The sequence below is a fragment of the Periophthalmus magnuspinnatus genome, chromosome 14 (genome assembly GCF_009829125.3).
Source record: "Periophthalmus magnuspinnatus isolate fPerMag1 chromosome 14, fPerMag1.2.pri, whole genome shotgun sequence".
NCBI lineage: Eukaryota > Metazoa > Chordata > Actinopteri > Gobiiformes > Gobiidae > Periophthalmus > Periophthalmus magnuspinnatus.
Window position 1 is genome coordinate 15,374,256 of NC_047139.1, and position 14,553 is coordinate 15,388,808.

The 14,553-nt window shown below is 42.9% G+C and overlaps 1 protein-coding gene and 4 non-coding genes across 5 annotated transcripts in view; 1 reads left to right on the forward strand and 4 right to left on the reverse strand.

The window, feature by feature from the left end:
- The window catches only part of myo7ab (myosin VIIAb), a 54,354-nt gene that overhangs the window by 16,516 nt on the left and 23,285 nt on the right, over positions 1-14,553 (forward strand). The window contains exons 13-24 of the mRNA XM_055226358.1: positions 128-338; positions 2,955-3,090; positions 3,871-3,977; positions 8,568-8,705; positions 8,964-9,122; positions 9,921-10,013; positions 10,083-10,177; positions 10,901-10,985; positions 11,091-11,309; positions 12,074-12,391; positions 12,814-13,014; positions 13,817-13,999. Coding sequence (XP_055082333.1) covers positions 128-338; positions 2,955-3,090; positions 3,871-3,977; positions 8,568-8,705; positions 8,964-9,122; positions 9,921-10,013; positions 10,083-10,177; positions 10,901-10,985; positions 11,091-11,309; positions 12,074-12,391; positions 12,814-13,014; positions 13,817-13,999 — 1,945 coding nt within the window. The remainder of the gene's footprint in view (positions 1-127; positions 339-2,954; positions 3,091-3,870; positions 3,978-8,567; positions 8,706-8,963; positions 9,123-9,920; positions 10,014-10,082; positions 10,178-10,900; positions 10,986-11,090; positions 11,310-12,073; positions 12,392-12,813; positions 13,015-13,816; positions 14,000-14,553) is intronic.
- On the reverse strand, positions 1,273-1,344 carry trnap-cgg (transfer RNA proline (anticodon CGG)). The gene has a single exon. It is a non-coding gene; the product is annotated as a tRNA-Pro (tRNA).
- trnap-cgg (transfer RNA proline (anticodon CGG)) lies at positions 1,602-1,673 on the reverse strand. Its single transcript has one exon. It is a non-coding gene; the product is annotated as a tRNA-Pro (tRNA).
- On the reverse strand, positions 1,911-1,982 carry trnap-cgg (transfer RNA proline (anticodon CGG)). Its single transcript has one exon. It is a non-coding gene; the product is annotated as a tRNA-Pro (tRNA).
- Positions 2,241-2,312, reverse strand: trnap-ugg (transfer RNA proline (anticodon UGG)). The gene has a single exon. It is a non-coding gene; the product is annotated as a tRNA-Pro (tRNA).

A 14,553-nucleotide genomic window follows, 5' to 3' on the forward strand; every position in this document is an offset into this window, starting at 1 on the left:
TGCTTATGCAATATATGTGCACTGGGATATGACAAAGTTTGCTCAGATACATGGACAAAAAATCTGGTACAGGCCTTTAACTTGTATATGACAAATACATTTTCTTCTCCTTATCTTTCCTGTGCAGTTTTGAGCAGCTGTGCATTAACTTTGCCAATGAGAGCCTGCAACAGTTCTTCGTGCGTCACGTGTTTAAGCTGGAGCAGGAGGAGTACAACCTGGAGGACATCAGCTGGCAGCACATCGAGTTCAGCGACAACCAGGAGGCGCTAGACATGATTGCCATCAAGCCCCTCAACATCATCTCACTCATTGATGAGGAGAGCAAGTTCCCCAAGGTACTGCTGCTCTCAGACCACAGCAACAGCTAGAGAGACTGCAAGAGGATGTTGTAATTGTTGTTTTGAAGATTAGATTACTGATAAAGTCTTAAGATATAGTATGGAGCTGTGTTTCTAAAATGGTGGTACATGCACAAACTCTTTCAGGTGGTACGTGACATCCTCTGCAGTTCTAATATTTGCTTTATTTAGACTTTAGACTGTATAATATAAGTGAACTGAGGGAGTGTGACGTCACCCGTAGTGTTCGGTTGCAACTAAATTAAGCCAATTGAGGGAACCATATTTGGAAATCTGAGCGCTAAACCAAAGAGCCAATCAGGAGCCAGTTTTTTCAAGGTACATGCCCCTTCCCCTGTACACCACTGTTTTGGCAGCCTAGCAACAAGGCTGTGTAAATCAACCTGTTGCAAACACTAGCAGCAGTGACTTTGGGGAAAGAAGGCGACTGATTGGTGTGTAATTAATGCTCATATCTTGATATAGGGACAACATAGCAAAATAAAAAATATAAAAACAAGATCAAACAAACATTTTAAGGTAGTTACAGAGCAGCAGTTACAGAGGGAGGCCACCATTTTTCAAAAGAAAATTAATTGGAGCCAGACCTCATGCTCACTTCACGCCCATGCTCACTTCCTATATGGAATGTGGCGGCTAGCATATTAGCTATGTCTGTTTATATATACATGTATATACATGTATCCAAAATATACTCCTGATCAAAATTTTAAGACCAGTTGAAAAATGCAAGAATTCACATTTTGCATTGCTGGATCTTAAGAAGGTTCTAAGTAGTGCTTCAAAATGCAAAAAGAGGAAATGGGTGTGAGAAAAAAAAATTCTAAGAGGGACTTAGTAATGAGTAGCACTACATAGAACCTTCTTAAGATCCAACAGATCAACCTTTGCCCAAGGAAACCTCAGTGAAGGGCTCGTCCGGGATTTGAACCCGGGACCTCTCACACCCGAAGCGAGAATCATACCCCTAGACCAACGAGCCACACTGGCCTGCTCAAAGTTCTCTTTTTAAACTCTATTAAGTACTATTGAAGTACCATTGAATTATCTGTTCTGGCTGAGACTTGGTAAGTGCTTTTTTCAGGCAAAGAAAGCATTAAACCTTGCCCAAGAAAACTGGCAAGTAAGCCTAAAATTCCGTGCAGGGATTCTTGAAGCACTACATAGAACCTTCTTAAGATCCAATCGTGCAAAATGTCAATTCATGGAACTTACAAAGCAAGCCTAAACTTCCATAGAGGGCTCGTCCGGGATTTGAACCCGGGACCTCTCACACCCGAAGCGAGAATCATACCCCTAGACCAACGAGCCACACTAGCCTGTTAAAAGTTCTCTTTTTAAACTCAGAACCTGTTCTAAAGAGTACTATTGAATTATCTGTTCTGGCTGGGACTTGATAAGTGCTTTTTTCAGGCAAAGAAAGCATTAAGCCTTGCCCAAGGAAACTGGCAACTAGGCCTAAAATTCCATGCAGGGATTCTTGAAGCACTACATAGAACCTTCTTAATATCCAACAGCTCAACCTTTGCCCAAGGAAACCTCAGTGAAGGGCTCGTCCGGGATTTGAACCCGGGACCTCTCACACCCGAAGCGAGAATCATACCCCTAGACCAACGAGCCACACTAGCCTGTTAAAAGTTCTCTTTTTAAACTCAGAACCTGTTCTAAAGAGTACTATTGAATTATCTGTTCTGGCTGGGACTTGATAAGTGCTTTTTTCAGGCAAAGAAAGCATTAAGCCTTGCCCAAGGAAACTGGCAACTAGGCCTAAAATTCCATGCAGGGATTCTTGAAGCACTACATAGAACCTTCTTAAGATCCAATAGTGCAAAATGTCAATTCATGGAACTTACAAAACAAGCCTTAAACTTCCATTGAGGGCTTGTCCAGGATTTGAACCCGGGACCTCTCACACCCAAAGTGAGAATCATACCCCTAGACCAACAAGCCACAATGTATTACCTTTTATTTACTTGCTGGTATGCAACAAGTGCTCCTTGAACACAAGTTATCAAACTTTGCCCAAGGAAACCCTGGCATTTACAAAGTGAGCCTAAACTTCGGTGAAAGGCTCATCCGGGATTTGAACCCAGGACCTCTCACACCCGAAGAGAGAATCATACCATGTCATGGAAAGAACAATTGTAGCAATGACCAAGTCCAATTGCAGATATGGTTTGGCCCTAGCTTAGACTAAAAATGGAACGATTATAATAGACTATAATAGCACTTCGAGAACCTCTGGTATAGACCTGTAAAAATGGGTTCAATTCCCAGGCCACCTGGACCTTCCTATGTGGAATTTGTTTCCCCCAGGCACTCCAGTTTCAACCAAGAGTTCAAAATATTCACCAAGGTAAGGCAGTCCTGACCAGCCATAGTTTAAGGTCTGGAGATGATGTTCTGACAAGTTTTCCTTCAGGGACAGTAAAGTGTATCTCCGCAGGACTGCTCAGCTATTACAAATGCTGCGTTCATTTCTTACAGAGCCATACTGTCAGTAAACCGCAAGATGCTCTATTTCGTGTTGTGAGAGTAAATAGCATGTTGTACTTGAAGATGAATTATCTCATTTTAATGTTTGTTTTAAAGGGCACAGACGCAACCATGCTGTACAAACTCAACTCTCAGCACAAGCACAACTCATACTACATCCCTCCCAAGAACAGCTACGAGACCCAGTTCGGGGTCCAGCACTTTGCCGGGGTGGTCTACTACGAGACCAAAGGTACACTGCCAACTTATTTGTGGTCTCTGCTTTGGACAATGTGGTTTAATCAGGAAGAAGATATCTACGGTGCCCCTGAATGTCAAGCATAAGTCTAACAATAGACTTATACTGCATTACAGTTGTCCTCAGAAGTTGGATTCTCTCAAACTGGAGCATCCTTTCATCTCGGAATTCCTACTTGGAAACTCATGTAACATTTCAGAACCACAATTTGTATCATGTAGAAAAGCCAACATGGCTGCGCCCATTTGTATAAGGTTTAATATTTGCCTCATAAAATGTTGATGGTACTTGGGCAGATATATTGTATAAGCAGCTCTTGAGGTCAGAATAAGTCCACTGTGATTTACAGTCCGATAATCAGGAAGTGCACGATTAGCATGCTTTATGTTAGCCTTACAAAAAGCTAACAAGGAGAGCAGACAGGTGTAAAAAGGAGAGCAGACAGGTGTAAAAAGACTTAGACCCCTCCAACCACCACAAATCACTCACATACTAGATGAAATGTTTTGCCTACAACAGTATGCACCAGACTAGAGCCACTGCTGATCCACTGTAGCACCTGGCCCCAGGCCCAACCAACCCTGATAAGCTCCAAGGTCAGAGGGGATTGGGCATTGGGAAAGTGGTAGACAAAGGCCATTCAACCACCAACCTTCCAGTTATAAGAGGACCATTATTATCTGTACATAATTATAATAACAACAATCTGTTTGTGAGTTTGTCAGAGATAAACATGATGTGAACTCAAAGATGACCCTCATGTTGTGTGTTCAGGGTTTCTGGAGAAAAATCGTGACAGCCTCCACACAGATATCATTCAGCTGGTCCACTCCTCCAGGAACAAGTTCATCAAGCAGATCTTCCAAGCTGATGTAGCCATGGTGAGGCTGGAACAAAATGATTTGCGCTATTAGTGATAAACTAAAGGACTCAGTATCACCCTTGATCATCATCAAGGGCAGAAGTGACATATTGGGTGAAATTAAAAATAGCATATTATGCTAAATTTACTTTATGGAGCTTCATACCATGTCATAACAATCCCTCATCAAAAACATTCTTGAAGAGGTTTTAGATGTCATCCTTGCATGTTTGAGTAATTTATCGCTCTCTTCCGGACCCTATTCAAACCTACCTTATGGTTAGCAGCAAGATTCTGTGCAATGCTCAGCCCACAAGCCTATGTATAGACTTCCCTTTCCACACACACTTCCTCGAACTCTTCTAGGTGGATCTTGAGGCTTTCCCAGGCCAGTTGAGAGACAATTCCTCCAGAGTGTCCTACGTGTTCCCCGGGGCCTCCCTCACGGTGGGATATGCCCACACCTGCCCAGGGAGGTGCCCAGGAGGCATTGGTTGAAGGATGGGAGTGGATGGGAAGGATGAGAGTATGAATTTCCTTCACAAGGGCAGAAATAAAGTATACTTTAGCTTAAGCTTATGCTTTGAAAATGCTATATTTGCTGAAAACAACCTATTAACATGTTTTATAAGTTTCACTTTTGTTTTTGATGCTCTGAGTGTCCTTTCCCTTTGCTCTCTGTGCTAAGTCACTCCCCCTTCAGTGCACTATCACAACACAATCAGCGTGCATCCCACTAATGAAACTATTGCACATTGCATCAGATTTGTGAAGTTGTAGAGTATTGTTTTCTATCCTGCCCTTGTATATTTATGAAAAATGGTTGTGTGAAAGCACAGGGTGACGTAGGCTTGTGGACTTAGCATTGGACAGGATTGTATTGCTAACCATAAGGAGGATTTGAACAAGGCCCGGGAGAGATTGCAAGATTACTCAAATATACATGGATGGCATTGAAAACCTTTTAAGGCATGTTTTTGATGAACATTGTTATAACATGGCAGAAAGCTCCAAAAGGTCAATTTTGCACAATACCCCCACTTTAAGAAAATGCCACTTTAAAATCACCTAGGCATGTATATATAAGCACATGCTTTGCCCCTAGTTTTTCCAGAAAATCTCACTAATGCCTTCCCGCTCTGCTTTCTCTTCTCTCTCTCTTTCTTGCTCTCTCTCTGTAATATCTCTCTCTCCCTTTATGATCTTTATGTCTATCTCTCTTTTTTTCTCTCTCTCTGCTCAGTTTCTGTGTGGCTATCAGCAGCCCAGTACTCCTGCTCCTAAGGTAAACATAGGCCGTTTTCTTTAGCCCATGTTTGTCCTTAGCACTGCTTTGCTTAGTAGATGAGAGGATAGTCAAATAGAATGTCATGTTGAAACGGCAGTCATTTATTCTGGGCTTTGTTAGTTTATGTAAAGTGAAGTAGTGGAGTTCATTATAACTGCAATGCCAATTTCCCTTCCCTGCATCTAACATATCTCATTATACTCAAATAATATAAGAAGATTAAACACTGTGATTTATTTACTAGTAGTAAAATTCCTGACCATATCTCAGGAAATGATATAGACTCATTCTTTTTTAAAAAAAAAAAAAAAAAAGGTATTACAATTACAACTGAACCTGGATTGTCAGAGCCTTAGCCTGCAGAGGACAGATACATTCTCATTCTCAGTATATGGACAGGCCTCATGTGAAAGCTCAGAACCTCCAGAATTCATTCACTGAACTGCAGAGGCTGCACTAGCACTGATTAATGATTGACTGCAGATCCTGGGGTTTAGGTAGTGATGATTCATATCTAGAGAGAGGGCAAATTATAAAATGCCCAATGAAGAATAAATCAGGTCATGTTTATAGAATTTAAAATCCAAATCTTATCTTTAAGAGCATTGTATATTCATGCGTGTCGTATAAATAAAATCCTGCTACAAGCTTGCAGCACAAGGAAATAAGTCAAGCATAACATGGAAAAGATAAAATAACAGTACTTTTTAAAAATGTCTTAATAATAATAATACATTTTATTTGTTAGGCGCCTTTCAAGGCTCTCAAGGTCGCCGTACATACATACGTACACAATACAAATTGAAACAATGTAAAATTATTAAAAATACATTTAAAAACAAATATAGATTAAAGCAAATATAGATTAAAAGACAGAGCAGTTATGGTCACAGTGGTCAGGGTGAGAAGGCCTTTCTAAACAGATGAGTTTTGAGTTTAGATTTGAAGTGTGGGAGTGAGTGTGTGTTGCGGAGGTCATGGGGGAGGGAGTTCCAGAGCTGGGGAGCAGAGCAGCTGAAGGCTCTGCTCCCCATAGTGACAAGACGGGCAGGAGGGACAGTGAGGTGCAGGGAAGAGGAGGAGCGGAGGGAGCGGGCGGGTGTGGAGATGTGAACGAGGTCAGACAGGTATGGAGGGGCCAGGTTGTGGAGAGCTTTGTATGTGAGGAGTATGATTTTGTAGTGTATGCGGTGCGTGATGGGGAGCCAGTGGAGCTGTTGCAGGACAGGTGTGATGTGGTGATGGGAGGATGTGTGTGTGATAATGCGGGCAGCTGAGTTTTGGACCAGTTGGAGTTTATGGAGTGATTTCTGTGGGAGTCTGAACAGAAGAGAATTGCAATAGTCTATACGGAAAGTGACCAGGCTATGGATGAGGATGGCGGTGGTGTGTAGGGTGAGTGAGGGACGGAGGCGGTGGATGTTTCTGAGGTGGAAGTAGGCGGACCGGGTGATGTTGTTGATATGGGAGGTGAAGGAAAGTGTGCTGTCGAGCATGACACCCAGACTCTTTACCTGAGGGGAGGGGGGGATAGAGGAGCCATCAATGGATATGGAAAAAAGGATTTATTTTGCTTAGGGTGGATTTGGTGCCGATGAGTAGGAGTTCTGTTTTATTGTTAAGTTTGAGGAAGTTTGAGGTGAACCAGGTTTGTATTTCTGTGAGGCAGTCTGTCAGGGAGGAGGGTGGAAGTGTGGAGTTGGGTTTACTGGAAATGTAGAGCTGGGTGTCATCCGCGTAACAGTGAAAGTGAATGTGGTGTTTTCTAAAGATAGAACCAAGGGGGAGAAGATAGATTAGAAAGAGCAGAGGACCGAGGACAGAACCCTGAGGAACACCTGACGTGACAGGGAAGGGGTGTGAGGTGAATGACTTGAGCTGAATAAACTGAGAGCGATCTGAGAGGTAGGAGTGGAACCAGGAGAGGGGAGTACCAGAGACACCAATGGAGGAAAGTCTGTCAAGGAGGATGGAGTGTGAAATGGTGTCAAATGCTGCACTGAGATCTAGCAGGAGGAGGATGGAGAGTGAACCAGAGTCAGCAGAGAGGAGGAGGTCGTTTGTGATTTTCAAAAGGGCAGTTTCAGTACTATGGAGGGGACGGAAGCCAGATTGAAATTGTTCGTAGATGTTATTGGAGGAAAGATGAGTGTGGAGGTGGGCAGCAACAGTTTTCTGAAGGAGTTTGGAAATGAAGGGTAGGTTTGAAATGGGACGAAAGTTATTGAGGTCAGAGGGATCAGAACCGGGTTTTTTGAGTATCGGAGTGACGGCAGCAGTTTTGAGGGTGGAGGGAACAGTACCGGAGGTGAGAGAGGAGTGAATGATATCGGTTATGAGGGGGGACAGTACAGGGATGGAGGTTTTGATGAGGACAGTAGGGAGAGGGTCTAATTGACAGGTGGAGGATTTGGAGTTCCGAATGAAAGTAGAGATTTGGGTGACAGAGGGCAGGGTGAAAGAAGAAAGCAGGTGCATTGGGGAAGCGGAAGATGGGTTTGAAACAGAGGGGTTGAGTTGCTGATGAATCAGTTGAATTTTGGTGGTGAAGAAAGCAGCCAGGTTATTGCAAAAGTCTGAGGAATAGAGGTGAGGTGAGAATAGTGTTTTTGAGTTACCTTCATGTGAACTGATTAAATTTGAGTAGTATGTGGATCTTGCTGTGGATATGGATTGTTTGTAATGGAGGATGTGTGAGATGAACATGTCTTTGTGTATGGTGAGTCCAGTTTTCCTGTACAGTCTCTCCAGTCTGCGGCCTTGTGTTTTGAGGTGTCTGAGGGTGGGGGTGTACCAGGGTGCAGAGTGAGTGAATGAGACGGACCGAGTTTTGAGTGGGGCTATGGTGTTGAGTATGTGGTGGAGGTGTGTGTTGTAGTGTGTAAGAAACTCATCTGTTGTAGAAAGGCCTTCAGCACTGGGGAGGTTATTGATGAGTGATGAGAAATGGTCCGGGTTAATGTCCTTGATATTACGGAACTGTATAGTGCGAGGTAGGTTGGATTTTTTGAAACACAGTTTGATATTGAATGAAATTAGCAGGTGGTCAGAGAAGGGGATGTAGTGGGTTTGAAGGTCCAATGGGGTTATTCCAGTACAGCATATTAAGTCCAGGGAGTGTTTTTTGTTATGTGTGGGAAAATTGACGTATTGTTTAAAACCAGAACTGTCCAGACAAGAGGTGAATTCTTTGGTGAGTGGGTTGTTGTAATTGTCCATGTGGATATTGAAATCTCCCAGGAGTATGACGTGCGGTGACTTAGTATCCTTCACTATCTTTCTGTTTGGGCTAACCTCTGGTGCTTTTGATTTGCATCACAGGGTGTGGAGACGAGGAAGCGCTCCCCTACTTTAAGCAGTCAGTTCAAGCGCTCGCTGGAGCTGCTCATGAGAACGCTGAGTGTGTGCCAGCCCTTCTTTGTACGCTGCATCAAACCCAACGAGCACAAGAAGCCAATGGTACCTCACTCTGTCCATCTATCTACCCACTACTCTCTACTCTCATTCGTACATCCAACCTGACATGTTTAGTATGTTTGGTAATGGGTGAGTGCCTAACCCCCATGCCCTCTGAGTTTTTAGCGGTTTATTGAAGTTAACAATTACAATTACCCCATTTTTTCAGCACTAGCTTTTATTGTATATGCCACAGGAAACAGTAGTAGAAAGAGTGACAATGGCATTATTACCATACTTAACATTATTCCTTGTCTGTAGTTGTTTGACAGAGAGCTGTGCATCCGTCAGCTCCGGTACTCTGGGATGATGGAGACCATTCGGATCAGGCGGGCCGGGTACCCCATCAGATACACCTTTGCGGAGTTTGTGGAACGCTACAGGGTACTCATGCCTGGAGTCAAGCCCGCTCACATACAGGTACTCTCTGCTGCTGCTTTTTGCATCCCAGAACAAGGAAATGTCAAGCAGTACAGACTTGGACACACAAGGGCAAATAGTGAGGTGGTGGTGAAGAGGAGGAGCTAGCGATGTTGAAGAGGTGTATGGTTCTACTGTTACGGTGGAGATATTTAGTAACCTGCTGCTAATTAGCATACTTGTACATGTGTATCCTGTGCTAATTAGTATTTACACTGCTGTTATTAATGTCTTCTTCTGCATAGCATTGTCATGTCAGTAACACTTTCCTATGAATAAACATCATATCACTTAGTATGCTGTTTTGTACATGAATTGTGACTCTAACAGGGCTTTTGGTAATAAGGGAGTTGTTAAGGATTAGTATAACAATAAATGTAGTTGTACCCATTAACATGTCCAAAAATATCTATACGTCATACGAATATGCAATAATAAGGAGTTTTTGATAGGAAAGTGTTGGTAAATTGAGCTCTTAAACTGATTAATGACTAGCTCTAGGTGCTGGAGTTTGTAAGTAACACAAACTTACCCATGTTTGCTAAATAGCAGCTAGTTGGGATGTTAATAAGTGTAGCCTAAAATAAAGCGTCACCATTATATACTGGGCTTTACATATTTGACAAGCCTCTCAAAGCTGAAGGCCGTCATTCATTCCTATGATTCAGATGGGTGGACTGACAGAGACATGGTTGCCAATCTGCTGCCCTCCTTACACAACCATTCACTGGCACACATCTTGACCAAACATGGGGAAATGTAGGGAAACTATGTCATTATTGTACTTTTAATGTGTAGGATGATCTGCGAGGGACATGCAAGCAGATCGTCCTGGCCAGACTGGGCAAACATGGAGACTGGCAGATCGGAAAGACCAAGATTTTCCTAAAGGTTGGACGGTATTCTCTGATTTCAACATTCCTGTGTGTAAAGTGGTAGTAACAAAACGTGTCCCTGCAGGACCATCACGACATGCAGCTGGAGATTGAGAGGGACAAAAGCATCACAGACAAAGTCATCCTCATCCAGAAGTCTGTGAGAGGACACAGGGAGAGGTACTGGTGCTCTCACGGAGGACTGTAGACTCTATGGGCCTCTTTTATCAAGCATTTTCTCATGTGCTAATGATAACCACACTAAAAGTCAAGCAAAAAAACAGACCAGATACCAGATATTCTAAAGAAGATGCTGCACAGTTTATGAATATGCAAAACATTTTTGCCAACATGCACAAGGAAGAAATCAAATGAAGTTGTTTAGCGGGAGCTGCCTGATTTATTATAACTATAAGAGAAAAAAAATGATAATATAGTACATGTAAAACATATTTAAACTTGGTGCACAGATTGTAATAGTTCCACACCCTGTATAAAAATAGGGCATATCATAGTTTGATATAACTGGAGCAATCCACAGCAGCTGTCCATCAAAGTGGACTTTCACTCAGTGTCTGTCCCATGTCCTAAAGTGGAAACTGCATCGTTCAGTCACTGTGTTTAGGGTAATGGATGAGGCAAAAATAATATCTTCCTGATTCACCAGTACTGGTTAACCTGCTGTTAAAAGTTTTCACGGGTCACCAACAGATGTTCCTTGATCTAAACACTTGAAAATGTTTGGAAGTTAGGACAAACATTAATATTAAAGCTAAAGTGTTGCTTCAGAGTAGTAAAAAGCCTTATATCAGTCACTCTTCATAGTGATTATAGTGACCATGCAGAACAGGACTCTTGAGTTATGTCTGACTGCTCAAAAACCGCTTTTGTGTATTTCTGTAGAACAACTTTTCTGAGGAAACGTCATGCAGCCATAGTTATCCAGACGATGTGGAGGGGCTACAGGTGTAAGAGGAACTTCCACAAGGTAACTTGCTACACCATGTTTACTCTAGTTTCTCACACTCTCTTAAACTATGATATATTTGTGTTTGAAAACAAACTCCACTTATGACCGTGTGTGGGTTCACAGATGCAGAGGGGCTTCCTGCGCCTCCAGGCTGTGTACAAATCCAGAAAGTACCACCAGAGTTACCTCCTGACCCGGCTGCGTGTTACTCAGATCCAGGCTCGCTGCAGGGGCTTCCTCATCAGGCAGGCCTTCTGGAGACGTGTGCGGGCTGTGGTCACCCTCCAGGCCCACACCAGAGGCATGATTGCCCGCCGCATGTGCCAGCGCCTCCGGGCCGAGGTGAACCATTGAGCACAATTTATAATTTATTGAGTTTAGTGCTTCAGTTGTTAATTTTACAGACATCTGTGCTGTTTCCCTGTCCTGTTATTTTTCCCTTTTGTACTTATAAGCCGCCATGTTTGTTTTGGTTATGTATTTCCCTGATTGATTAATTTTCCTTTCAATGCTACTGTTTTGATCTAGCAGAGATTTAACATGCTGTGATTGTGACTGGATGGCACACTGAGCACTTTTTAAACTTTTTTTCTTTTTTATCTTAGATTTTTTACTTAACATTTTGGGATTTTGATAAACTAAGGACTATTGGATTGTGTGACTTGAGCAGTTTGTTTTTTCTGTATACATGGTGAACCTACATGGAGCTAGCTATACTAACCAGGTAACTCTGAAATGTTACAAACTTTTTACAACAATGCAACAGGCTTTCTACACCAATTATAGGAGAAGACGTTCCAGAGGGAATGTCTCATCATCATCCACTGAAACAACAAAGTAGAGAGAGAGGCTCAGGAGAGGCTTATCTGTTATGTCTCCAGATTTCACCTGTCTTCCTCTGGACACTGCCTTTTATGGTGCAGGACACAGAGAAGGGAAACTGTTAAAAGTCTCAAACTGTCCTGACATAGTAGATCTTATTACTCTATCTGTTGAGCTGCACTGAGACTTTTGTTTGAGCTTTTCTGTTATTATTGTATTTTACTGAAACTGATTGATTCATGCCTTATGTACTGACGTCCTGTTTGTTGTCCCTTGTCCCACAGCGGCAGAAGTGTTTGGAGGCAGAACGTGAACGGCTGGCGGAGGAGGAGCATCTGAAGAACCTGATGACGGCGCGCAGAGCCAAAGCTGAGGCCCAGAGGAAACATGAGGAGAGGCTGGAGCTCCTGGCCCAGGAAAGAGAGGAGCAGGCCCGTGAGGACAGGGAGGAGGCGCGGAGAAAGAAGGAGCTACTGGAGCAGGTGGAGAGGGACAAGGAGCAGCCCGTGGACCACTCTGACATGGTGGACCGCATGTTTGGTTTCCTGGGCAACACCGGAGCACTGGCCAATCAGGACGGAGAGGCACCAGCAGCCTTTGAGGTATGTCTATTTATCGTTTCATGTACACTACTAGAAAAAGTTTGGACACACTCTCTCGTTCTGTTCTTTTAATTTATTTTTACTACTTTCTACATTTAGATACATACGGACGACATTAAATATATGACATAAGATATATGGAATTATGTAGCAAAGAAAAAAGGTAACAACTCTAGTGAATATTTTTCGACAAAGCAAAGGCTTGCGTTGCATCCGAACTGTGCATGGTGTGACCCAAAAGTTCCTCGGTCCACCACGACCAGTCCATCCCCGAGTACTATCCACCTCTGCTCAAACAGTTACTTCCACAAGCTTCTCAACATGTCAAAATGAACAAAAAGTTGTTACTCTCAGGGTTTCATCCAATCAAGTTGCCCCTCCAATGCAAATAGTATGAAATGAATACCCAAATGTGTGTGCAGGACCTGGTGAAGCCCAGTGTGGCTGTGGACACAGAGGAGCTTCTGGCCCCTCCTCTACCCGCAGACGAGCACGAGGATCTGTCCAACTACAAGTTCTCCAAGTTCGCCGCCACATACTTCCAGGGCGTGTCCACCTACACATACATCAGGAGGGCCCTCAAGCAGCCCCTGCTCTTCCACGAGGATGAGGGCGACCAGCTGGTAGGACGTCCTATGTGGAGGCATTCTGTCTACCATGGAGAATGTTTTAGGAGGCATTTTCTGCTAAACCAACTTTACAAGTTTTAAACCATGTTATCATGTTTTTTGTAATCATTATGTTAAAGAGAGCGTATTCTGCAAAATATTTTGTTTTAGCTTTCTACCATGTTATAATATTCCCCCTTCAAAAACATGCCTGAAGAGGTTTTAGATGTCATCCTTTGTGTGTTTGAGAAATCTAGGGCTCTCTCCAGGGCCCTATTTGAACCATCCTAACAGTTAGGTGTAAGATTCTGTCCAGAGATCAAAAAAGCCAACCTTGTGGCAGTAAGAGTACGTGGTACTGAAGAGGTATCCTCGGTTTTTCCCCCCTTACTCTCCTCTTTAGTCCTCTGGGTTCTGCCCATTTTAGCTGCTCTATTTGAAATGTTGTTGTGGACGGAGTTTAGACGTCTAGTCCCACTTCCTGTAGTGATAGTTTTCAACCTTTTCAACCTTTTGTTCAGTGGTTGGCAATTACAGAGCTGAAACATCTAAATGATTCTAGTGAAGGTGTAAGGAGTTTAAAAACACATTGGGGCACTTCCTGTATCACAAGGTGGAAGTGTTTTCTGTTTGAGAAGAGCCTCGGAGCCTCAGCCTAAATATGCAGGGTTTGTGTGTTAAATATATATGAAGGAAACAAAACAAAAAAATAAGTATTTTTTTGATGAAACAACTTTATAGCCTAGATCAGAAACTAGTGTAATATGGGCCCTTTAAAAGCTGATTAGCATAAATTTTCATAACTTGTCCCATGCAGGCTGCCTTAGCAGTGTGGATCACGGTGCTGCGTTTCATGGGAGACCTGCCCGAGCCCAAGTGTCAGCTGGTTCTCAACGACGGCAGTGAGAAGATCCCTGTGATGACCAAGATCTATGAGACTCTGGGCAAACGCAGCTACAAGAGAGAGCTACAGGAGTTGCAGGTGGAGGAGGAGCTCACGGTAAGACCACCATCATCAGTTCAGGCGGGTGAGATGACAGGAGGGCTGCACAAAAGTCTATCGCACAAAATTTGGTGGTTTTCAGATTCTAGATTGTGATGTTGCCATACTCCCAGATGGGGGCAGTAGTCAGGTTTCCCTACATTGTACTTTGCATTAAAATATCTAAAAAGCAAATTCACAAATGTTTGACCTGATGATTTTTTCTAAATGGTATGGTATGGTATGCTTTTATTTGAAACAGGGACAGTGCACGACATTACATTGACCTTAAAAACAGGAAAGATGTCTGGTGCCAGGTTATAGCATAAATACTAATTTCCACCTGTAGTCCCTGGACAGGCTGATGTTTAATAAAAATAAGTTTGGTGTAGATGGATGAGAAACCTGTAAATCTATGATACATATATCAAATACAACACATCTCTCATTCAAATATGACATTTCTAAAAACATTCAACTCACACACACACTTCCATACCAAATTATTCACACACACAAACACTGAAATCCATTAACCTCTTGTATTATAACAAAAAGTCTAGTGACTATAA